The sequence below is a fragment of the Rousettus aegyptiacus genome, unplaced genomic scaffold (genome assembly GCF_014176215.1).
Source record: "Rousettus aegyptiacus isolate mRouAeg1 unplaced genomic scaffold, mRouAeg1.p scaffold_m13_p_6, whole genome shotgun sequence".
NCBI classification, from domain to species: Eukaryota; Metazoa; Chordata; class Mammalia; order Chiroptera; family Pteropodidae; genus Rousettus; species Rousettus aegyptiacus.
The window spans coordinates 64002438-64028039 of NW_023416309.1; the positions used below are offsets into that span (position 1 = coordinate 64002438).

The 25602-nt window shown below is 48.4% G+C and overlaps 1 protein-coding gene across 11 annotated transcripts in view; it reads left to right on the forward strand.

Moving 5' to 3' along the window:
- Positions 1–25602, forward strand: part of LOC107506746 (myosin phosphatase Rho interacting protein) — a 146379-nt gene that overhangs the window by 104418 nt on the left and 16359 nt on the right. For 8 of the 11 annotated variants that reach the window (XM_036222462.1, XM_016137571.2, XM_036222459.1 and 5 more), the window contains 9 exons: positions 370–426; positions 1688–1756; positions 4047–4136; positions 8378–8487; positions 11663–12227; positions 14269–14385; positions 16992–20867; positions 24338–24485; positions 25286–25403. In XM_036222462.1, the coding sequence (XP_036078355.1) occupies positions 370–426; positions 1688–1756; positions 4047–4136; positions 8378–8487; positions 11663–12227; positions 14269–14385; positions 16992–20867; positions 24338–24485; positions 25286–25403 (5150 nt within the window). The remainder of the gene's footprint in view (positions 1–369; positions 427–1687; positions 1757–4046; positions 4137–8377; positions 8488–11662; positions 12228–14268; positions 14386–16991; positions 20868–24337; positions 24486–25285; positions 25404–25602) is intronic. The other 3 variants (XM_016137586.2, XM_016137585.2, XM_036222460.1) reach the window with 2 other exon arrangements.

A 25602-nucleotide genomic window follows, 5' to 3' on the forward strand; every position in this document is an offset into this window, starting at 1 on the left:
ATTCAGTGACTCTCCATCTGGATCCTTCTTCCCTGCCTCCCAGGCAGATGGAACAAGAGCTTGTCTCAGAGCACCAGGCAGCCCAGCTGCTGCTGCTCACAGTGCAATGAATCTAAGCCCTCCCCTTCCCAATGCCTACGTAGCCCAGCATCTCCTTCCTCAAAGATGTGCATGCCTGTGTAGAGGCTGTGTGCAGCACTCACTAGGACAAAGAGGGCCCATACGGGCTTTTCTGGCAGGTGAAGAAACCCCTTTTCCTGGTGCCCACTTCATCTGGACAAAAATGTCTGCTCCATCAGTCACCCTTTGCCCACTACTGGAATACCATAGCACTTTCCTCTGAACTGTTCCTTTTTTTCCCTTTCTCAGCCTGACCTGCTGAATTTCAAGAAAGGCTGGCTGACCAAGCAGTACGAGGATGGCCAGGTTAGTGTACAGAGCTGTTGTGGCTTCTGAGAGGCTGGGGAACAGATGTGAGGCTGAGCTGGCCTTATCCCCTGCAGGTCTGTGAGCACTGGCTCCATCCCCCACCTCTGGCACACCCCCTGATCTCATGGACAAGAACTGTGGCCAAGACCCCCATCTCCTTAAAGAAATGGAGTTCACAGCCCCACCCTCATTTCTGCATTGGGTGCAGGGGCTTCTGGAAAGGCACCAGCTAAGCCTGGCTACTGCCAATACTATAGATTACTCTCCTACATCTAGAGCAGTCTTGGCCTCAGGCTGTAGGGATATTCTCCAATATCAGCCCCCTACCTGCTGATCTTTCCTAAAAGTTTCCTGAGCGCCCAGGCTTCCCAGGGACAAGAAAAGCCTCTGATTTGTAGAGCTGGCTTGTGTTTGCATACAAGGCAGCCAAGTAGATAGCAGCTGAGGGCAGCAAGACTGTCCAGACACCAACTCAGCTGCAGTCCTGGGAGGGCCAGAGTGATACATTCTTGCCATCAGATTCAAGCAGGAAGAGTCATTTGCAGGAGGACCTGCCAGCCCCACCTTGATCCTGGTTGGGGCTGGAAGTCCAGACCTCCAAAGAGGTATGAAGAGGAGCCTGCTAGATCATATGTAGAGACCCCCTAAACCCAACCCCCCCCCCCATGCTCCCCCGCCAGCTTCCTGAGCAGCTGTACTGAAACACCCTCTTTTTCTCTCTCCTCTGTATCAATCTTCTTGGCCTTGCCTGAAGACTCAAGTCTCCCTCCTTGCTATTCACAGTGAAGACTTGGGAATCTGGCTGGTTGGTTTGTTCCTGCTAGCTGCAGGTGGGCGTGCCCCTCTGGTTAACCAGCCAGTGGCTACAGTTCACAGGTGGCCTCCTTAGGATTGAGATGCTGTTTTTATAGCCACCTTTCAGCTCTGAGGGCCCAGCCCCCTGTCTGCAACCTTTGGAGTTGAGATTGAGGACTTCAGAGTGCTATTCACCAGCCACACCACTGTGGGTTACAGAATGCCCACAGCCCATGGCCCACCCCAGCTCTCCCTGCTGCCTTGTCACTGGGGAGCCAAGGCTTAGCAAGCACCCTGAGATCATGTATGCATGGCTGCCTACAGCCTGAGCAGAAATCCTCTGTGTTTGTCTGCCACTTGTGGGAGGGACTGCCTGCCCTCTGCTTTACCTGTGCTCTGGGAGGTGCCCACAGAAGTCTGGTTTGCTGCATGGTAGTTGAGTCTCTTTTCCCTTCCATTTTAGTGGAAGAAACACTGGTTTGTCCTTGCTGATCAAAGCCTGAGATACTACAGGGACTCAGTGGCTGAGGAGGTGAGTGTCTTGGCTTTGGTCCCATTGTGGAGACAGCTGAAGGTGTTCAAGTGTCATCTGGCAGCCTGAGGCTCCCTAACATTGCTGCTTCTCCTGAGCTGAAGTTCCCTCTATCTGTTGATAGGTATCCACATTGCCATCATGGGTGGTTACCCGTCCAAATCTCGAGGGAAGTCTGAGCGCATTGCGATCAGCTTTTGATGATCTCTTGACTGGTTCCTGCCTTGAATGTTGGGGTCTTTTGAGGCCCTGCTTTAGCCATCTAGGTTCAGTGGGTTCGAGTGACTTCTTTTTTTTTTCATCTGTTCTTTAAAAAACACTGAAAGATGTCTTATTTTAAAACTCAGGATGAGCAATTTTGTTTTTCTACAGAGATTTTGTGGTGAATTGAGTTTTTTGAACTAAATCTTGTCCCTTATCTCCTGGGTAAGGATGGGATGTGGCAGATGAACTTGATTGGCCCAGCTGACAGTTTTGATTCCATGATGAAAGACCAACCAGAAGGGGCTTTTTTTCCCTCATCAACAAAAAATCATCTCTTTTGAGCAATTTAACAAGTCTTTGTTCCTAACCTTTCCCTTGCAACTCCAGGAATCCTTCAGATATATCCATATATAGAAAAAGATGTATATATCCCAGGTTAATCATTCTGTACTTTTGTAATAGCAGGAGATGGAGAAGAACCTAAATATCTATCATTAAGGGGTCTTGTTAAATTTACATACCCCGAACCTAAAAAATACTAAGTTCTTTGTGGGCTGCAGTGGAAAGGTATTAGTGATACAGGTAAGTATAGACTAGTGTGGATGGCAGGCCTCTGGTGGTGCCTAATATCAGGGATTAGAGGAGCATGTGTAAGTGTTTGACTGTATATGCATAGACCAGCATTTCTTAGGGTTTGGGCTACAGACCCCTGAAGACACTTTCAGGGAGGCTGGGATACTCAAAACTGTTGTTATAAAACTAAGATGCTGTTTGCTTTTTTCAGTGTATTCACATTTGCACTAATGACAAAAGCAGTAGTAAGTGAAACTGTTGGTACTTTAGCCCAGTCACAGACTGCAACAGCAGGTGGCTAGCAGTGACATGTTCTTCACTACCACACACTCAAACAAATGTTAAAGAAAATGCCTCTCTATAACAGTAAAAGTTACCTAATTTTATTAAGTCTCAATCCTTGAATATCCATCTTTTTAATATTCTGTGATTCAAAATGGGAAGTAAGCTGTCTTGTGGGGAAACATTTGTGCCCTCTCTGCACTGCAGGTTAACTAGCAGTTTCTCCTTGTAGAACAGTCTTTACTTGAAAGAACAAGTGACAATTCTCATTTAGTTTGGGTATTTCTTGACATTTTCTTGAAAATGAATCAAGTGAGCCTATTTCTTTTAGGAAAACAACTGACAGGATATGTTGCCAATGATGATAGGATGAGCTTTTATGCAAAACTTAGAACTTTGTAAAACTTGTATTCACTATCATGAACGTAACAGCTTCCCTTTACTTACAGACTCTCCTGACAAAATAGGTGGTGATACTAACAGATAGGATAGTTGATCTTGTTTAATGAGATGTATCAACATTTGGAAGACATGTATAAGTCACTGTCTTCCAAATGATCAATACATAATGTTACACGATTGTGCATAGGTAAAAGACCCATTCAAACAGAAAGTTCCTTTTTGTAATTCAGGTTGCATTTTGCAGTTAACCTTTAAGAAACTACCACTTATCAGAGAAAAATCGCCACAATTATCTGAAAAGATTATTACAATACATCTGCCTTTTCTTTCCACTTCCATATTCTTATATGGCCAGACTATCTTCATGTGCTTCAACCAAAACAACATATTTATTGACCGAATGCAGAAACAGATATGAGAAACCAGACATTAAAGAGATTTGTATAAGTTTGAACAATACTCTTATTGCTAATTTTTTAAATAATATTTTTATTAAAAAATGAAATGGGCTTATTCGTTTAATGTTTTTCAACTTAATTTATAGTATAGTAAATAGATAAAGCTCACATGAAACTCTTTGGGGTCCTGAGTTTTTAAGTGTAATGAAGTTCCTGTATCAGCATATTCGAGAACTACCCGCACGAGGTTATATTTAGCAGGATATGCATTGGAAAATGGTGGCATCAGTGTTTCCAGGTAGTGTAGGCAGTGTACTCACTTGTGAGAGTATATGCCCATTAAAAATAAGGCCAACACACAAAGTAATGGTTATTTGTTCATCTGGTATTTTATTTCTAAATCTCTAAGGTCTTCTCATTTCTCTCTGCAGGCAGCCGACTTGGATGGGGAAATTGACTTGTCTACGTGTTGTAATGTCACGGAATATCCAGTCCAGAGAAATTATGGCTTTCAGATACATGTGAGCACAGGGGTGGAGTTTGGAGACAGGCTTGATACAGAGGTGGGGGACACAGGCTTAAATGGCTGGGATGTTTTTCTGAGAACCTGACGACGTAGTCCAGGGACACTTGTGGGCAGACCTGACTTCCTGTGCTTGGCTCTTTCTCATCAGTGTTGGTGCCTTGTCATTTCCCTTCCTGTCCTGTGGCACCAGACCCCTACCCCCAATGTGTGATCTGAGCAAAAATTTAGACATTAGCGTCTTTCAAGACTATTTAGAAGCTTTTTGTTACTGAAGATTCTTTTTCTGTTTTAAAAAATACTGAAGTTGAAAGGATGTGTGGGATATGAGGAATAAGATTGAAAGTGTTAATTATTTAAGTCTCATAGTACTAGGTTTTTATTTACTTAATTCTTTCATTTGTTCATTCAATTGTGAATTTGCAAATTCATGAAAGTCTTTTACCCCCCCCCCCATAATCTTAGGGGCTTACACAAGCCCTCCAAAAAAAAAATATGATTAGATAAATAAGCCAGTTTTCATTGGCCATTTAATTAAAGTTGGAGGCTTGAGGCTACCCAGAGTTAACCAGGCTCAAGGTTAGGGCACATCTGCCCTCTCACATCAACTGCAAATTCTGGGGTACCTAAAACCATCCTCAGGTTCAAGAATCAGAACAACTCACAGAGCACAGGAAAGCACTGTACTTACCCACTGCGGTTTATTATAGCAGAAAGATATAAATCAAAACCAGCCAAAGGAACAGATAGATGCCTGGAGAATTGACTGGGAGGACCTTAAACATAAGCTTCCATGTCCTCAGGGATATGTTACTGTCCGGTGTTGCTGTGTGGTGATACACAGAGCTTCCAACCCAGGAAGCTTCCCCAAGCCCAGTGTTCAGAATTTTTATTGAGATTTCATAACTGTCCTGATGGATTGAGTCATGTTCATACGGTCAGACTTAATCTCCAGCCCTCCCCTGAGAGGTCAGCTGATTTCACATGGCCCAAAGCCCCAGCCATTCCACATCATGGCTGGTCTTTTTGCGTGGCCAGCCCCTATCCAGAATAACAAGAGTTCAGAGGTTACTTCCCAGGAGTCAGGACAAAGACCAGAACTTGCTTTGAGCAAAGCTAATTATTTGCTCCCAAGAGCCTTATGAATGTGTGATAGGTAGAAAACCACCTGAAAGAGCTGCGTCTACAGAGGCTGGCCACTGGGGGCCAGAAACTCCAGTGGTGAGTTTGACAGGGTCTTACCCTCAGATCTTTGGACCCAAAAACTCAGTTGTGTCATAGGACTCAGAGTAGATCAGGCACATTGAGACTGACTCATATTAACCAAACTTAGAGGAGACTGAAGTTCATACCTAAAAGCCAGTATGTTCATTATAAAGAAAAATTCAGCCACCAGCCCACTAGGTTGCTAGTCATGGCATTTTCTCCATGTGGGGTACATGGCCCTGGCATCAGGGCCAGGGTACGAGTTTATGGATCTTAGGGCCCCACCTACCCTGCTGTCATGCTCTTCTGCCCCTGGTCCCTCCAGTAGGAACAAGCATTCAGTGAGCTAGGTCTGAGCCTCCTCTCTCTGGACAGCACTGGAGACAGAAGCGAGTTCTGGCTTTCTGGGCCCCACACTGAATCCCCCTCCCTTACCCTCACTTCCCCATCTTAAAGACCAGGTTTCCCTGGGCAGGGCATCCTAAAGTAAGAGGTGGCTTGTCACTTAAGTCAGCTCCCATCACTTAGCAAATTAAACTCGCACCCTGGCCCTGATGCCAGGGCCATGTACCCCACATGGAGAAAATGCCATGACTAGCAACCTAGTGGCCTGGTGGCTGAGTTTTTCTTTATAATGAACATACTGGCTTTTAGTATCTGAACCATGCAGTTTGTTCTCCTTGTCATCTCACCCATTAGTCTGCCCTTCTTCACTTTACCCTGGGGCAGGGAGCTTATCCCAACTTCTGATGCTTTTTCATGAGCCCCATGGACCAAGAAGTCTAGGGCAGGAGAGATTGCTCTCGGTGTGTGTGTGGGAGTGGGGTTTGAGCCCGGGTCACTAGGGAGCTTTAGTATCTTGAGAAGCAAGGCTGGAAGAATGAGTGTGCCATGTCCCCAGCCCAGCCACAAGACCTAGTGACACCTATGAGGGAGCTTAGTGCTGGGTCAGAAGTCAGTCTTGTCCTGAGGTTGTGGAAAGCACTGGAATGTGTTGGAAGACAGAAGGAGGTTGTATGTTAGTAAGATACATCCAGCAGCTCATTTGGGCTGTTAGAAAGGAGGTGAAAGCGGAGGCAGGAGGCCAAGCAGGCTGGCACAGTGGTGGTAGGCAGAACAAAAAAGGGACATCTGAGAGGCACTGTGGAGGAAGTACACACGGGCCATGGCTCTGGTCAGGTCAGAGCGGAGGCGGGTATGAGATCTTGTACCCCAGAGCATGGTGAGCCTTGTGCAGAATTTGGACAGCAGAGGTGACTTCACAGATGGGGTAGAGCTTCTGGAATTCTGGCTAGTGGTATGTTTCAGGCCATGGTAAGCTCTCTAGAACATGACAGACAGCAATGGAGTGTGGACCTACAGTTGGGAAAGAGCCTGCTAGAGGTGAGAGATGAGGTCATGGGAGAGAGATCAGACTGCAGTAACACCCACATCTGGGAGTGGGAGGAGGCAGAGGACTCCAAGATGAGTGCGAGCAGATCTTGGGGACACAGGGAGGGCTGGGGCATTACAAGCCAGCAGTTCAGAAAGCTCGAAGTCCATGCCCCCACCCTTGGTGTACAGCGAGGAAAAACAAAAGGAGAGATGAACCATGGGCTGTGGGCTGTCTCTCTGACTGGGGCATGCTGGTGGGGGCCCAAGGTGGGATGTGGGCTGTCTCTCTGACTGGGGCATGCTGGTGGGGGCCCAAGGTGGGAGATGAGGTCAAGTCCAAGTTGTGGTTTGCAGCATTCAAGTCTAATACGTGGTCTCTTGTGTTTTGGTCCCTGGCCATGCCGATACCTATCCCAAAACTTTCTTGGTAATTTCATTTCTCGAAAGCCAATTTCCTGACATGTCTCGGGTTCATTTCTGAGTAGCCTAAGCAGCTTAAAGCAAGGATTCCCAACCCCAAAGCCAGGGACCAGTACCAGGCCATGGCCTGTTAGAAACCGGGCCTCACAGCAGGAGGTGAGCAGCGGGCAAGCGAGCAAAGCTACATCTGTATTTGCAGCCCCTCCCTAGCCTCAACTCTACCTCAGACCATGAGGCCTTTGATTCTCATAGGAGCATCGATCCCTTGTGCCAAAAAGGTTGGGAACTGCTGGCTTAAAGAACTTGATTTACACCCTCACTTCTGTGAGATGGGATCCTATAGGTTCAGAAGCAAGGAGATGTACTCCATGCATACTGCCACCTGTGTTTTCCGCTCCTCCTCTTTTCAGATGGTATGGGGCAGGGGCCCTTAGAGATGCAGGAATCTTGTCCCAGAGGCCACTCTTCTTTACTCCATACCCTTGCTGGCCATGCTGCCTCCTCCCTCTGGCTCCCCTCCCCTCCTGTGTATGCACTGGCCCCCACTGCAAAGTGCTCTTGTCCGATGTCCCACCAGCTCATCCAAGTTAAGGGATCTAGAAATTGTCCTGCAGTGCTCCCCTCCCTCTTCTCTATCACCACCACTACCTTAATTCTCATCACCTGGATGCCTGCCCTAGCTGCACAGCAGGTCTCCCTGCTTCCTCTCAGCCCAACAGACAGGCCTCCATCAGGCCCCAGCTTCATGCTTGTCACTTTCTTCTCCCTGGTCTCCATGAGCATTGCTGCATGGTACTGGGCCTAAGCTTGTACTGTTCCCCACTCCCAGGTTGTGCACCCCTTCTCCACCCACTTGCCAACCCTCCTCACCTCATAAGGCCCAGCTATGGGCACTCCCTTTCCCACTGTTCCCCACATGCTGTCACTCTCTCCTTCCCTTCAATCTGTGAGGTCCTTAAAGAGCAGATAAAATCTCCTCGGTGCCCAGAGGTTGTAGGTACTTAATAAATGCCTGCTAGATCTGACAGGGAGGGAGATACCTAAGTTAGCCATTTCCATGAAAGCAAATTAGTGTCCACAGCTTGGCTATTTCTTTTGCTCTCCAGGTCTTGTTTATCACAAGAGGGGGCACACATAGGGCTTCTAAGATGGCCACTTGGTTACAGTCTTCCTTACAGGATTTCCTTTGAGGGTGAAGAAGTGACAGTGGTCACTGATAACACCTTGTCTTTTGTGTAGACGAAGGAGGGCGAGTTCACCCTCTCTGCTATGACGTCTGGAATCCGGCGGAATTGGATACAGACAATCATGAAGCATGTCCACCCAACCTCTGCCCCAGATGTGACGAGGTAAGGCATTTGGGGTAACCAAAAGAACTACCTTCCCCAGTGGTCACTGCCTCACTCTTTTTTAGATTAGTGCTTCTTCTGGGACCTGAGCTCTGTGCCTAGCCCAGCACAGCCTTCCTTCCCTCCTTTGTTCCACTGCTGGCTGGCCCCTGCTCATTCGTCTTTTAACTTTCTTGTTTTTCTGCCCCCAGTTACCTTTCCTCCTTTAAGCCTGGTCAGTGTAGCCACAAAAGTAACATTTGTGCCACTGTTAGAACTGAACTTAATGGGAGAATCTCTCTCTGGTATGGGAGCCTCCCTGGCGGCTATGCTCTGGTTGGGTGAAGGCAACCCTGGAGGCTGCATTCATAGGCCATCGTAGCATTTCTTTTTCTTGGTTTTTTCACCTCACTCCTACATCTGTTGGATTTCTGTGCAATTGGGAAAAACCGAAACTCAGTGCTGGAGCCTAAGTTGGAAAACTGTTCTCCCCAACATTCACATTCTTTGGTTCATACATCTTGTGTTTCACTCACTGCATACCTTCCTTCTCTGATCCTGAAGGTTAGAAACCTGTTGGTTTTCGTTTTAAAAGACACGCTTTCAGTGTGTGGAGCCGATCCCACAATGCCCAGAATTTTGCTGCCCTCACCTCCAGGCTTTAGACCCTTCACCTAGTCTGAGAACCTCTCATTGACGCCTTTCAGGATGTGTAGTTTGACTTCTCAAGTATATTTCTTGCATTGGAGGTCACGTTCAGGGTGACCCTGGTGCTCACCAGATGCCCTTTGGCACCCTGGGGCAGCCGTGGCCCTACCAAATTTTCGTCATGTCCTTGCCTTCTTCCTAGTGATTCTGCACCTCTTTGAATAAGAAGGAAGGAAAGGAACCCAAAATAACTTTTCTTTAGTTCTTTCCTGTGTTTATTGACATTGTTTGTTCATTGCTTTATTTATAAAAAGAATAGACTTTTTAGTCCTGAGTTAGTAAGACCAGGAGGTGGTGACTGGGACATGCTTTTGCGTGTCCCGTTAGCAGAGATGGCTTGTTTGTTGCTAGAGAGCCTCCTATATATGGTGATACAGGAAGAGCTCCCACCCTTTTGTGGCTGTGTCCCACTGCATCCTCAGCACTGCCCCCCATGTGTTCCCCATGCAGGAGTAGAGTCCAAAGCCTTATAAGCCCAACACTTTCTGAGCACGTGAGGAATCCCTCACAGCAAAGCAAGAAAGGTAGCTCAGGCTTCTCTGCCAAAGGCTACTGCGTGCCCTCCAGAGGCAGGGTAGCACTAGACATGGGAGAGCCAGGTGGCCTCAGGGCTTCTCCTGGCTACTGGTACCCATCTGGCTGTTGTGTCCCAGCCGACCCTGGCTGCTCAACTGAGGCCTGGCCCTGTGCATCAGAATAAGGATCCAAAGCTGGGGGAAGTCAGCTTTGGGATGTCTCAGGGCAGGCTTGTGGCTTTGGCCTCAGAACAGGTGTACAGGATGCACTCTAGTACACTTGAGTGTCCACATGGATCAGGAGTGGCACCTCCCAGGCTGGTGTGTACGCTTCCCCTGCACTCAGGTGTCAGCTCCATGCAGGGACTGTGGGTTCATAGGAACCAGGCATTTTGTTTCTATAGGAAGGTTGATATGACAGTTGTTTTTTTTGTGTTTGTTTTTGTTTTTGACTAGAATGTACTTTGGAATTAGTGGAGTCATTTGTTTCCCAAGTTCATTTTTAGCCTTTGTGCTTATTCAATGTGGGCTTTTATAATTTGAGAAAAATATGGATTTTTTTTTTTTTTAGTTCTACAAGGCTAAGTCCCAAGAACATATTAGAAACACGTATAAACATCAGAGGTGCCAGGTCAAGCTGGGTACTTTAGACCTCCTGAGCCTGGTGGGGAGTTGCAGGGGCTTCCTATCTAGGAGCTGGAGGGGCCCCAGGAGGAGCTTCCTCCCCTGGAGATACCAATGGGTCCTGGCATGGCTGCCAATTCCAGCTTTCCATGTCATCCTAATTTCCTACATGGCTGTAACCCTAATCTTGCTCTCAGTTCAGCAGCACTGAAAGGTCCATTCTGGAGAATTTTTATTCAAATGCACATGTGATCTTAAATTGGAAACTTGTAGGTCCCACTGTTATGAATCACTTTGTTTTTTATTAGTTAGCTGCCAGGATAGGTGGCCCCATGGGGTGCTGGTGACCCTATTCTCTTTTCCTTAGGTGCCTCATTCTCTGGCTCCTTTATCTTTGGCTCCCATTTAAATGCAGATGCTACCTGGAGTCCCATGCCAAGCCCTTGCAATCCCAGATGGTTTCCTATTCTGTGCTGAGGACTCTGTACTTGGGTGGGACCAGAGGTCACTCTGCTCAGGCTGAGGGTCCCAAAGAGCCTGGAGACCCCTGCCTAACACTGCTAAAACTGCCATGATTGCTGCCCCCTACTGTACCCCTGCCAGGCTGGGTCCTCTTCAGGAATCTTTGCTTTGGGACAAATTACAAAAAGGCATGGACCACTGCTGGGTAAGCAGAAGTGCCCTTGAGTGTCCTGCTCTCTACCTGTCAAGTAGGCCACTGCATGGGGCAGGCTCATGGATGCCACCCTGGCCGTTCGTCTCACTTGTCCACAGGTGGTCTTTGGCCTGTCACTCTGATTCATATGTCAAACCAGCCACCAGGATAGTTTTCTTAAAATACAGACCATATTTGTTCTCTGCTTATTAAAAACCCTTGATCCCTTCAAGGGATGTGGTTCATCTCATTCATTCTGTCATTACTGCCCAGTACATGCATGCCACAGGTTTGGCCTCCCTCAAGAAGGGTTTGGACAGTGGCTGTTTCCATTGCAGTCTCACAGGGCTCTTGGCCTTGGCTCTAAGTTGGGCAGGGCTCCCTGTGCTCCATCATCCTGGTGACAGGGCCATTGTGACACTCCACTACAGCATCTTTGCAAGGGGACCCTCCTAGTATCTTCCTGCTGGAAACTTCTAGGCCATCTGTGGCTCTTGCCCACCCACTTCCACTCAAAACCCAGTTTGGGTTCCCTCCAAGGAAATGACAGCAGAGTGTCCTTTCTTCCCTGCCCTGAGGGAGCTGCAGCAGAGGTAGAAGACTTTGGGGAAAGTAGTAGGGCTGCGGCCCTCTACAGGGGTGGGTGCTTGTCATCAGAGCCATACCTGACAGGCTGTTTGCCTCCTGCCCTCAGCTCATTGCCAGAGGAGAAGAACCGGAGCAGCTCCTCTTTCGAATCTTACCAGAGGCCAAGTGAGAAGCAAGAGGTGGAACCCGGGGAGCCAGACCCTGAGCAGAAGAGGAGCCGGGCTCGGGAGCGGAGGCGGGAGGGGCGCTCCAAGACCTTTGACTGGGCTGAGTTCCGCCCCCTGCAGCAGGCCCTGGCACAAGAGAGGGCCAGCACCACAGGGCCCTCCGACGCCCGCCCCGAGGTGGAGCCAGGTGAGCTGGAGCGAGAGCGTGCGCGGAGGCGGGAAGAACGCCGCAAGCGCTTTGGGATGCTCGACACTGTGGACGGGCCAGGCACTGACGACATGGCCCTTCGGATGGAGGTCGACCGGAGCCCGGGGCTGCCCATGACCCCTGACCTCAAGACACAGAACGTCCATGTTGAAATCGAGCAGCGATGGCATCAGGTGGAGACCACCCCTCTCCGAGAAGAAAAGCAGGTGCCTATTGCCCCTCTGCACCTGTCCTCCTCTGAGGACGGAAGTGACCGGCTCTCCACTCATGAGCTGACCTCTCTGCTGGAGAAGGAGGTAACAGCCAGGGTTGGCCATGGGCAGACGGGTGAGTGGGTTCCATGCAGCAACCTTCCCTGAGTGCCCCCTGTGCCCAGCAGTGGCCTGAGTGGTTCAGCTGTATAGCACTCAGGGAGATGTGGTCCCTCCCCTCAGGGACTTGCGTACCACTCAGGGAGATAACACAGCCAACAGATAAATCCTTAGAGTACAGTGTAGGCACTGAGAGATAAATGGAATGCCAACTTATGCAGGGTGGCAGTGAGGAGGCACCAGGCCTTTCCAAAAGGACAGAGGAGTTTGTTATATGGCAAGGGCACTGTCATTAGAACCAGGGGTGACCAGAGAAGAGGTTAGTAGGGTTGCACATGGGGGCTTTGTCTACCCTGTTTCTGGCGTGAACTAGATATTTTAGGTGGGAGAGGCAGAGTTAGGTTTCAATATGTACTAGGCAGCTCTGGGTCAAACAGGCCAAAGCTGGAGGCAGAGATGAGCCCCAGTGCTTTCACAGCAGCCTGATGACTGTTGATGAGATCTAAGGGGAAATAGGACAGGTGGAAGGTAGACTCTAGGTATTTGTAATGTAAAACAGGCCCTTGGTGAGTGAGCAAGTGAAAGGTGCCCTATAACTCATTCAGCCCAGGCTGAGCTACAGAGGCATGTCCCTCAGGGCATCCAGATACAGAGATAAGTAAGCCAGCCCCTGTGTTTGTAGCATACATAATATGTGAATATGTTCCTTCATGAAAATATATCCAGAAATCAAATCTGGGGAAATTCAACAGTGGACTTATTAGTCTGAACAGGGAGTTCTGTGGCCAAAGAGGTACAGCGTTATAGTTTCATGTTTCAAATATTTTCCTTTATAAAAGTAGCTGATTAAAGTTAGATGTGTCATTTTGGTCTGCCTTCACTTCTCCTTTTTCCTAGTTAATAAATTAACGAGACTGATGTTTATTATTAGCATGAACACTTGGATTTTTTTCATTTTCTTTGTCTATTAATAAGATAATGAAGGCAAGATGTAAAAAAAATAACAATTTAAACTCACATTGCCCTAAGCTGCCTAAATGGGCCTGCTAGCCAGCAGGCCAAATACTGAACCATAAATTTGTTTGAAACAGCAATGTCTGAAAATCAAGGGTCTCTATACCTTTTACAGCACAGCCTAGCAATGCCCTGCCCATTGGTTGCACTTTAGTTCCCCTCATACCACAACCTCTATACAATGGATTCCACATAAAATTGTCTGCACAAATGGCTCCACAAGATGTGGATAGCAAGCAAGCTATTTCACACTCTTCTCGTTTTCAATGGCTCTGAATTCGGTTATTCATCCACTCACTCTTCTTCAAACATTCCCTACATGCCTATTGGATGCTGGGCCATGTGGGCCACGTTGCCCTGCCCCCAGAGGTTGTGGTATGAGGGGAGCTAAAGTGCAACCAATGGGCAGGGCATTGCTAGGCTATGCTGTAAAAGGTATAGAGACCCTTGATTTTCAGACATTGCTGTTTCAAACAAATTTATGGTTCAGTATTTGGCCTGCTAGCCAGCAGGCCCATTTAGGCAGCTTAGGGCAATGTGAGTTTAAATTGTTATTTTTTTTTACATCTTGCCTTTATTATCTTATTAATAGACAAAGAAAATGAAAAAAATCCAAGTCTAGGTAAGGCCTGGAATGAGGCCCGCCCAGGGCAGCACTGACCTATTTAACCATTATGAGGAAACTGAAAGGACCCAGCAGAGTGATCTTCCTGGTGCAGGCACAACACCTCATTTCCTGGTAGGATCTGTGTGTCGGAACCTTGAATAGGTGTGGAAATTACGTGGGTATCCTTGTCTGCCTTGTTATTTATGACTTAAGCTGGAGCCTTTAGTTCCAGATGCTACAGATAAGAGCAGACCAGTTCATCCCTGACCTGTGGGTATGTAGAAGGCCAAGGACCCCATGTGTTCAGCCCAGCTAATATCAGAAATCTATCTTGGGTCACTGCTGTGCTTTGCTTCTGTTTTTTTACACAATTTTGCTTAAAAATGTATGTCTTTTTGCCAACAGTTGGAGCAGAGCCAGAAGGAAGCCTCGGACCTTCTGGAGCAGAACCGTCTCCTGCAGGACCAGCTGAGGGTGGCTCTGGGCCGGGAGCAGAGTGCCCGAGAGGGCTATGTGCTGCAGGTAGGGCTGCCTCGGCCCTCAAGATGCACTCAGAGGTTTCAGTGTAAAGGGCCCAGGCAGGCTAGAAATGTGCAAAACCTGCCTGAGCGGGGACAACTTCTCCCAAATGCCGCACCTCTGGGCTCCTCCACCACAAGATCAAAGGTCTCAGTGCAGTGGGCCAAGTGTATTTTCCCTCCTAGTATTATATTTTGGGGAACCGTAACTTGTACATCTAAGAGGTTTTTTGTGTGTGTGTTTTTTAATAAAATAATTTTGATAGTCCATCCTTTTGGCTCTCAAAGTAACCCAATATATTTTTATTATAAATACCTTATATTAGCATGTTATTTCTAATTGTTTTCAGAAAAGCAGGATTAGGCCTGTTTTACATGAGGAAACTGAATAACATAGCCAGCCAAGTACCTCCTTAACAACCAAGTTATTGGCAGAGCTAGCGCTGGATCCCCTGTTCCCTGTCTGTGTCTGTACCATACCTATAAGGCAGACCTAGCTATTACCACTAGTCTAGCGACCCCATTTCTTTCTACCTAGACTGAAGTTTCAGGGGGAAAACGTGGCAACCCACCCAGCAAGCCCAGAAGGGGGGATGAGAGGGCCATAGCCTTGGTCTTTATCTGAAAGTCCAAAACCAGTGTCCACCAGAGAGATCTTCATTTCAGAGTCCTGGCCAGCAAGCAGATTCACAGGGAGCAGTGGGCACTGCCAAGGGTGTCTCACCAGCTGGACAACTTTCCAGTTCTGGGGTACAGAATAACACGCTGCTGCTCCATGGAGCTGACATGCTAATGGGGAGAGGCAACTGATGAATGAGTACTGGGGAAAAGCAAAATGGGATGATGGAACAGAGCTCTGCCAAGGCTGAGAACCCAGCATTTGAGTCAGGGACCCAGGTTCAAGTGCAGACGCTACCACTAACCTGAAAACCCGGAACCTTCTCCCTCAGTTTCGGCCACTCCTTGCCTATGTAGACTTAGATTTTGTCCTAAGGGCCCTTCTAGCTCTCAGTGACCCTGAGTCTCTGTGAAGAGTTGCTGTATCAGCATTCCCAGACCACCATACCTTGGCCGCCTCAATCCAAATCGGCACATAAACCCTCTGGGCAGTCTGCCTGCCTGCCTCTCTCCATACCCTCCATACCGTTTTTGTTGCATGTTCCCTCTGCCTTCTCTTTCTTTCTCCCATTTCTGTTTTCACCCCAGCTTTGACTAGTCCTGGGCACCCCTGGACCCTTCTCAGCCCCTTCAGCTGTAGTTACTGCTTTTCAAACTCTCAGGTACTGGGAACTGGTGATGGTGGGCACCCCTCTTTCCTACACATCTCATTCTGGGCTTTTTGTGTCGTTCGTGCAAACCATCCAGGTTTGTGGAGCATCTTTTTAAACCTTGGTTGGTCCCACATACTACACAAATTTACTTCACATTAAGTGGTAAAGGTACTAGCAGGAGATTTTGCACATTGCTAACCTAAGAACCTATCTCAACTGTGTCTAACGGGATGATTGCATGAGCCTGCACCTAAGCCCCTGTTGGTTGATACTGGGAAGAACTGGCCTCTGAACACCTTACCACTAGGTCTAATAACAGATTGCTTTTAATCTCCCTTTGCACTTTCAGAATGCTTGTAATCAAAAGTCCAAGTGAGCAAGGGCAGTTGGGATTAAGGGTCAGAAGGATTCGGCCACTTGGGGTGGGTACTACGCTAACCATGCTGGGAGGAGGAGCTTGCATGGTTTGGACGTGCCTGTGGAGTATAACTTAATAACAGTGTAACTGAGTGTCACATCTGTGGCCTCCCCACCAGCAGACTAAGAGGGGGCCACAGGCAGGCCAAATTCTTAGGCTGGGCTGTTCTCATTCTTGTTCATGTTTTTGTTTTTTTCCTACATTATTAGTTCTGTCTATTCTGCATGTCTTTCTGTTTGGGGAGTTTTGTTTCATTTGTATTTTGTTTGCATGCTTTACTTTCTTATTTTAAATCTCTTGAAGGGTTTGTTTGTTTTGTTGATTATCATATTTTACTCTATGGTTTCCGTTTTTCCCTTGTTTTGTCTTCTTAAAGGTAGAGATAGTTCTTTCTGTTACTGTAGAAGATAGGCTCCACGTCCCAGAGGAAAATGTTTGGATGTCACCTTGCTGATATCCCTTAGCAGTTGCCTCCCTTCCTTCTTTCCCTAGCCTAGAAGGAAGTGACATCATCACGCACACCCTGTGTCCTATTTTAGGATTTATTGTTTAGACCTGTGTACCTTTTGTTTTCTAAAACAGATGCCTATGCTCTGCTGCCCTCCCTGTCCTTCCTGCAGGTTTCTTGTCCTTCAGTCTTCGTTTTGCTTACCCGTATGTTCCATTATTCAGTTTCATTTGGTTTATTTCTCCTAGAAGCTGTTTTGATGTTATTGTCCATGTTCTGTTTACCCGGATGCAGCACTTACCAAAAAAATTAAGATGATTTGTTTGATTTTTTTTTAATGAAAAAAAATTGTGCAAAGGATAAAAGGCAAACTCACCAAGGAACTTTTCTATGGTTGACCCTGGCCAGAGGTGTGACACTCAGAACTGGGAAGCCCGAGTGTTACTAACCAGTGTTTAATCGGTTTTTTTAAGACTGAAGTGGCCACCTCCCCATCCGGTGCCTGGCAGAGGCTCCACAGAGTCAGCCAAGATCTGCAAAAGGAGCTGGAGGCCCAGTGCCGGCGCCAGGGGCTGACCACGCAGCAGACCCAGGCCCTGAAGCGCAGCTATGGGGAGGCCAAGGATGTGGTCCGGCATCATGAGGCCGAGATCCATAGCCTCCAGGCAAGGCTCAGCAACGCTGCTGCTGAGCTCACCATCAAGGAGCAGGCTCTGGCCAAGCTCAAAGGTGACCTGAAACTGGAAAAGGACAAGGTTCGTGAGCAGCTAGAGGAGTGGCAGCACAGTGAGGCCACACTGAGCGGTCAGCTGCAGGCCAGTGAGCAGAAGCTCAAGAGTGCAGAGGCCCTGCTGCTGGAGAAGACACAGGAGCTGCGGGACCTGGGGATGCAGCAGGCACTGCAGAAGGACCGGCAGAAGGAGGTGCAGAGGCTTCAGGAGCGCATTTCTGACCTCAGCCAGCAGCTCAGTGCCAGTGAGCAGTCTCAAAGGCTGATGGAGGAGAAACTGCAGAGGAACTATGAGCTGCTGCTAGAAAGCTGTGAGAAGGAGAAGCAGGTATTGTTGCAGAACCTAAAGGAGGTGGAAGACAAAGCCAGTGCCTATGAGGACCAGCTCCAGGACCATGAACAACAGATGGAGGTCCTCCAGAAGGAGAAGCTGAGTGCCAAGTTTGAGGGCAGCGAGATAGTGCACCAGCTGGAGGAGCAGCTGGAGATGAAAGAGGCCAGCATCCAGAAGCTGGCCAAGCATGTCCAAAGCCTCAGAGATGAACGGGACCTGATCAAGCAACGGTTCCAGGAGCTGATGGAGCGCATCACTGTATCTGATGGGGACATTGCTGAGCTTCAAGAGAAGCTGAGGGGAAGAGAGGCAGACTACCAGAGCCTAGAGCACTCCTATAGAAGGGTGGCCAGCCAGCTCCAGGATATGCATACTCTGCTGAAAGAGAAGGAGGAAGAGCTGAAGCACATCAAGGAAATGCATGAGAAAGTTCTGGTAAAGAAAGATCAGGACCTCAATGAGGCTTTGGTTAAAATGGTTGTCTTGGGAAGCAGCTTAGAGGAAACAGAAATGAAGCTCCAAGCAAAGGAAGACATTTTAAGAAAATTTGCAAAGGCGTCTTCAGAGGAGGTGGAGGAGCCGCGGAGCTCCCTGGAAGAAGCAGAAGAAGATGGCATTGTGCTCTCAGGCCCGCAGCTCCAAGTCACTGGCGTTCCTCTAGGCTTCCCACACTTGAGACTCGAAGATGAGGACCCAGGAGCTACCCTTGGGGAGGAATGTGGGGACAGCAGCCCCAGAAAGGAAGCAAGTATAGTGCTCCCGAAGTCAGAAATGCCTGACAGGGAGCGGCACCTGCAGAGCGCAGCAAAACCTGAGCAGGGGGTACCCGTCATTAAAAGGCAAAGAATCCGGTTTTCCACGATCCAATGCCAGAAATACACCCACCCTGATGGGTCCGAGAAGACCTGGACCAGCAGCACGTCTTCAGACACCAGTCAGGACCAGTCACCCTCAGAGGAAAGTATGTCCTCAGAGGCCACCCCCAGCTCACTTCCTGCAACTAGTGACTCTGACACCTACCTTTCCATCATACACTCCCTGGAGACCAAGCTCTACATCACAGAAGAGAAGCTTAAAGATGTGACACTGAAGCTGGAGAGCCAGCAGGGTCAGAGCCAGGAAGCCCTGCTCACACTGCACCAGCAATGGGCCAGCACTGAGGCACGGCTCCATGAGCAACTCCGCGCCAGCCTGTTCCAGGTCAGAGCGCTGGCCTCCCAGCTAGATCAGGAAAGACAAGCCAGGGTGAAGATAGTCGAAAATCACGTCGGGGAGCTTGGCAACTTCCAAGTTAAAAACAGTCAGGCCCTGGCTTGCTTAGAAAACTGCCAAGAACAGCTAAGATCTCTGCCGCGGGTCAGCCAGGAGGAAGCACAGGATGCAGGAGCGGGTCCTCTGGCCAGTGTGGAAAGCGCGCTAGTCAGCGCCATCCAGGCCCTGCACCACTGGCCAGCCCTCGCAGATAATGGGGCCCAAGCTCAACTAGAGGAAGGGAGTTTCTTGGAGAAAGGGAATGCAACTTTGCAGCAGCCAACTCATCGGCCTGAACTGACTGAGCAGGAACAGCTAAAGCTCCTTTCTGATCAAATAGCTCTGGAAGCCTCACTGATAAACCAAATAGCAGACTCTTTAAAAAACACAACATCAGATATCTCACGTGTTCTCCACGAGATTTCTCAGTCAGAAAAGTTGCCCCTGGATTCTGGAAGTGCTGCAGTCTGTCCTGGGACCCCAGCAGACACCTGGGCTAGGAAGGTGCTGGTAGATGTTGAATTTTGGAGCCAGGTTGAGTCTCTGAGTGAGCACCTAGGGACACTAGGAAGAGAGGCAACTGTCACATCAGGAGCTGGGCAGCAGACTGTCCCACAAGCCCTGGTCCCTGCCCTGGCAAATGCTACATGGGTCAGGGCAGAGCTCAGCTTTGCTGTGCAGTCAGTAAGGGAGTCATTCCACCGTCGATTGCAGAGTATCCAGGAGACACTCCGGGGGACCCAGACAGCCCTGCAGCAGCATAAGCATGTGCTGGGGGAGATCTTGGGAGCCTACCAAACCCCCAACTTTGAGAGAGTGATGCAGCAAGTCTCAGAAGCCCTCAAGTTTCCAGCAGGCTTTGCAGAGGGTGTACAGGCATCCTGGAACTTGAGCCCATTAGGAGAAGAACTTAGCCATCAAGAAGTAGCTGGCTCCCAGGAGCCCTTTCACTTATCCAATGAGAGCTCTGGGGCCCTTGTTGCTATTCAGGAAGAACTTGCCCTACAGCTTAAAGATAAGGCCAGCCTCTTAGGGGAGATATCTGCTGCTTTAATATCTCTTCCCCCTGTGGAATCAGTAAGAGATTGTCAGAAGCTACTTCAAGCGTCTCAAAATCTCTCCTATAACACTTGTTTGGGAGGCCTCGGTCAGTATTCATCATTATTAGTTAAAGATGCAATTATTCAGGCTCAGGTGTGTTATGCGGCCTGCAAAATTCGACTGGAGTATGAAAAGGAGCTCCAGTGCTACAAGGAGTCCTGGCAGAGCAGGGGGGCCTCCTGCCAAGAACACAGGCAAGCTGTTGGAGCATTAAGTGAGGAGTACGAGGAACTTCTCCGGAAGCAGAAAAGGGAGTACCTAGAAGTGATTGCCATTATTGAAAGGGAAAACGCAGAGCTCAAGGCCAAGGTCACCCAGCTAGACCATCAACAGAGGTATTTGGAAGAAGTAGAAAGCAAGCACAGCGAGAACATGTTTGCCCTGCAAGGGAGGTACGAGGAGGAGATCAGGTGTGTGGTGGAACAGTTGAACAGAGCAGAAAACACACTGCAAGCTGAGCACAGCAGAGTCCTGAGTCAGCTGGATGCCTCAGTCAGAGACAGGCAGGACATGGAGAGGCACCATGTGGAGCAGATGCAGACCCTGGAGGACAAGTTCCAGCTCAAGGTCAAAGAGCTGCAGACAATTCACGAGGAGGAGCTGAGGACCTTGCAGGAGCACTACTCCCAGAACCTACAGTGCCTGCAGGAGACACTCCGCCACTTTGAGGGACAGCACCCTGAAGCCTTGCTCGTGCCCAGCCCCCTAAGCAGCCCCCACCAGCCCCCCTCATCTAGCTGGCCAGCCGACCAGCCTAGGGATGCTCTGCCGGAAGCCACAGGGGAGGCTGACTCCATGACAGGGCTGAGAGAACGTATCCAGGAGCTGGAGGCCCAGATGGACATCATGCGGGAGGAGCTGGAGCACAAGGACCTTGAGGGCAATGCAGCCACACTGCGGGAGAAGTACCAGAAAGACTTTGAGAACCTTAAGGTTTTGAAGCATCATTTAATTTGCAAAGCAGTCAAGGAGCAGGCATTTTCCTGCTCGTTGGGGGCAGGGGTGGTATCTGGTGCATCAGACTCTCAGGGCGGAGCTGGGAGATGGTTCTTGGCTCTGAGTTACTATAAACAGAATCGGGTCAACCTTCTGTTCCTCCCTTGACTCCTCACTAGCCATGGTGTGGCCTTATAGCAGGGCTTAGGCAATGGTCCTATTCAACAATCCCCAATGGGAAAGAGGACTAGCAGAAGAACATGGTCACTGGTGAGAGAGGGAGTGTAGTCTCCCCATTGCTTTTCTACCTGCTTCTAGTAGCCTCTGCATTCCCTCAGCAAGTGAAGCCCCTGCCCTCCAGCTCCTAGCCTCGCCCTTTCTCCTGCCCCCATATTGCACACCTTCAGGCTGGTGCAGACCCAAACTTGAGTCCAGGAAAGGCAGGCACCCTTGGAGGGTCAGCTCCTAACTGTCCTAAGAGAGCAGTTGGGGTATTCAAAAGATAAGAATATTTGCAAGACAGTGTCAAGGATCACGCTCCCGTTTCAACTCTGGGGAACTGGCATTTAATGGATATTCTATGTAAGAAAGGGCTTTTCTACTGAACACAGCTTTCAGCTGCTGGTATTCCTTCTCAGGAGCTTTGAGAAATTACCTTTTCCTTTCACTAGCCCCCATTCCCCCACTCCATTTCACACTCTGCCTCATTAGGCAGAGTACCCAGGCCCTGGCACAAAAAGGTAACATTCCCAGGCCCATGGGCATTGTTCAGTTTCTCATCTACCTCCTTCATAACCAGAGACACCTGTGTGCATGCCTGGGGCTGCCCAGAATTTCCTCTAAGCTTCTCTGCATTATCCTCTTGAGCTCCTTGGCATCCCTTAGAGCTACAGCCAGTTAATACCCAGGCCCCTTGCAAGCCCTCAGTCCTCAGTCAGGCTTCTGGTGAGATGCCTCAGTACAGCACAGAGCTGGTTCTCAGGCTGCAGTGGTTGCTTTGCTGCCAAATGTCCTATTCCCAGCAGCTCATTCCTCTAGCTCTGAAAAAGAAAAGAAAAAAAAAGAAATGTTCTGTGTTAGCAGTGTAGTCTTTACCTTTGTATGACAACACAGTCCACTGACCAAAAATGAACACGTATGGTTGTCAACAAGCACTCAGGTGACTGAGAAGCCAACTTCACTGTTCTAGTTCCAAGTCAGTCAAAACCTTTTGAAAACTTAGGAATTATGAGAAAGCTTCAAGGGCTATTTTGTGAAAGTACTCAAATGATCCCCCCGTGACAGTACATGTGAGCACAACATTCAGGTGGGCCATGTGTACCTTTAAAAGTAACAAACACTGTTTTCCAGTGCCTGCCCTACCCACAGGGCACCCAGCAGCTTTCCATGACACTGAGCAGGTCTGCATGAGCAGTTGCCTGGGCTCATACACACCCATCATTCACAGGGGCCTGAGTGTTCCCTCCCCACTACAGTGAACTGCCACCTGTTGACTCTACCAAAGCCTCCTGTACAGTGAGATAATTTCAGCCCCACCCACATCAGTCAGCTGGTTATTTGTCAGGTTTGGCCAGAGTGGTGACGACATACCACCAGTTCACAAGACATCAGAAAGGAGACAAACTAGCCACGGATGGTGCTGGGACCCAGTGTCCCCCAATGGTGACATAGGTCCATGATGTTCTCATTGACTGCCTTGAGACACTCACAAACTAAAACCAAATAGCACTCTCAAGGGGGCCCAGCTATGCTGTTAATTTGTACAGATTTTTGCCTGGGTTGAGGAGACTGAGCTATGGGTCTGATGGCCCCTCTGTTACAGTCCCAGGCTGATGCCTTCCCTCATGACTCTGCTCATTAGTCATTGAGGAACTTTTTTTGGTCCCAAGGATTATTGGCTTAAAAATTAAAATTTATTTACAGATTATTTTTAACACATATGCTCTCCAGGGAAGCAGCTAGTTTTTAAAGATATCTCAGAGTTTCTGTAGGAAGATTTTTGACCCTTTAAGTATTCTAAAGCACTCAAATCAAACTAATACTTATAAGAGCTACTAGCTTTGTGTTAACCAAGAAGCCGTAGGTGAACCAAAGCATGAGGAAGGGAAGATAAGAGGCTCAGAGGTGGCCAGAGGCCAGGAGCCAAAGCGCTAGCCTCCAGCTGTCCTTTGGTGTGATGGTAGTGAAAGGAGACCACTGGCTTCCAGATAGAGTCCGAGAGAAGGAATGCCCAATTAGTGGTGGACAGCAATTAAGACCATTTTCCCACTGCAGCCTATCAGTTGCAGTGAAGTCCAGACTATGGCCATGAGTTTAAAAATACTAAATAGAAGACCTCAGAAAGGCCTCACAATTACTGTGGGGGCTCAAAGACACCCAAGCACAATGATCTCATTTCTTGGTATTCTTACTCAAATCCATTTGCAAGATTGACTCAATAGTATAGGATTGGAAAAGGGGAGCCTCTGCTATACTTGCATCTATAATGTAACATAACGACATTCTTTCAGTTCTTAAAATCTGAAAGGCCCTATCCTTATTTAGAAGCATAAGGGATTTAGACAGAGTGTGCCTCTGAGCACAAAATAACTGTATGCCACCCTCTTGCATCTGAGTGGCACACTCACATACCCTGTTCATAAGAGCAATTGCAATAAGCCAGTCTTGGGCTTCCCAGGTTTGATCCCTTCTTAAGGCATTCCTGTCCTTCCCCTGCACTCATATCCAGGTAATAAACCAAACCAGCTTGTATATAAGTTTGGAGAGCAGTCCTGTTACATATCTCTATACAGTTACTGTAGTCACTAATTAATTAGTTCCCCTCTTTGTACTTCAAAAGAAAAAAGAAGACGCAGGCTAGAAAGGAAGAGATCACATAGCCTAATGTAATTCCTTCAGTGAGCAGTGGAAAGGTTAAATGACCAGATAAGGGTGGCTAGCTGATTAGGGGCAGGGCCAGGGCCCTTGGCTTCCTCCAGCTGATAAAGAGCCATGACTGTTTAGGACTGTGAAATGCCAAATTTATGACTGCCACTGAGAGCTGCTCACTGGGTAACTCAAACCAGACATGGCCAGGCTCTGCGTGTGCGCTCTCTTCTCCCTCCCTCTTATCAGTACTACCTGTCAGTAAGTCTATCAAGGTACAAGATTGGCTATTTTAAATTCCACTGCAACTATTTCCCAGCTGCAATGCCAACTCCTTCCACAGGATTTAGAACAATCACGAAACAGGACAATTTATAAATAAAAGCACCTTTTTCTAAATTCCCTAATAGCATAAAATGCCCTGTAGCATCAGTGAGTCTCCAGACAGCCATCAGATAGCCCCACTGGCTCAGTGCTCACCTTCAGAGAGCGTATCCTCTATACCATGGAGCCTGGAGCAGGCAGGGCCACTGGCATATTAAACAGGACACCCAACTTAAGGTAAAGAAACAAATTGATAAGTTCCCTTTTGCATCTTGCAGGCCACATGTGAGCGAGGTTTTGCAGCAATGGAAGAAACACACCAGAAAAAGATTGAAGATCTGCAGAGGCAGCATCAGCGGGAACTGGAGAAGCTGAGGGAGGAGAAAGACCGCCTTCTGGCCGAGGAGACTGCAGCCACCATCTCAGGTGGGAGCTGGGCATGGTGGCTGGATTAGCATGGAGGGCAGAACAGGTAGCAAACTTTACCTGAGCTGAATGTACCGCTCAGAGTAATGACTGGCCTTTGTGCTGCCTTTTGGCTGAGATTTAAGCTTTATTATTCAAGAGAATTCTGTGACAATTCTGAGGAAAAAGCTGGTTTTCGGAGCCCTTTGAGAGCTTGCGAGCCTAGAGCCAGCACGTCAGCTCCCCACGACCACCAGCATACCCAGCTACACGTGAGGGACCATCCCCAGCCTTGTTAGTCCCATCAGTTGCATTTCCTTGTGACAGATGCCTGTCAGCATAAGACCTCTGTCCAGAGCGCTCCATAACTTCAGAGCACAAAGATTCTGTAGCTTCTACCTGGCACAACTTTGTTACAGAGCCGACAGTGCTTTCCCTGAGAAAGCACAGTGCCGTAGGTTTTGTGTTGCCCTCCCTTTATGTTATTATACTTTATGGTGGTTTATTATTTTAGTACCCAGGAAGAAAATACAGCAGTCTGAAAGCTTTCTCGTTTTATAAACTTATGCTTGAATTTAACGTTGACATTTATTCAATCAATTTGGTTTTCATCTAACATCAAAAGAACAAACACACCTGCATCCCTTTTGTGGGAAGTTACCTGATAATTCTCCTAGCCTGCATCCACCTCAGAGAATGGGTTTGGGAAGGCCAGCCTGACTGCTAATGGATTAAGCATTTAACACTGGGAAGCCGTCACATCATTCTTTCAGTCTGGCTTCCCAGCCTTTTGATGCTGATGGCCATGTCCTTACCTGCAGCCATTGAAGCTATGAAGAACGCTCACCGAGAGGAGATGGAACGTGAGTTGGAGAAGAGCCAGCGGTCCCAGATCAGCAGCATCAACTCAGACATCGAGGCCCTACGGCGACAGTATCTGTGAGTCAGCTTCCTGCTCTCAGGAGGAGCTGGAGGGTGGCCCTTTGGTTGGGAGCAGTGCCTTTGTAGGAACCTTTCCTGTGTCTTTGAGGGAGCCACACAGATACAGGTCCTGAGGATGGCACTGGGTGGAGACCAGTGCACTGAGGGCAGCTCAGATAACTACTGGTCATTCTTTGGGGCTGATCTCAGGCCATCC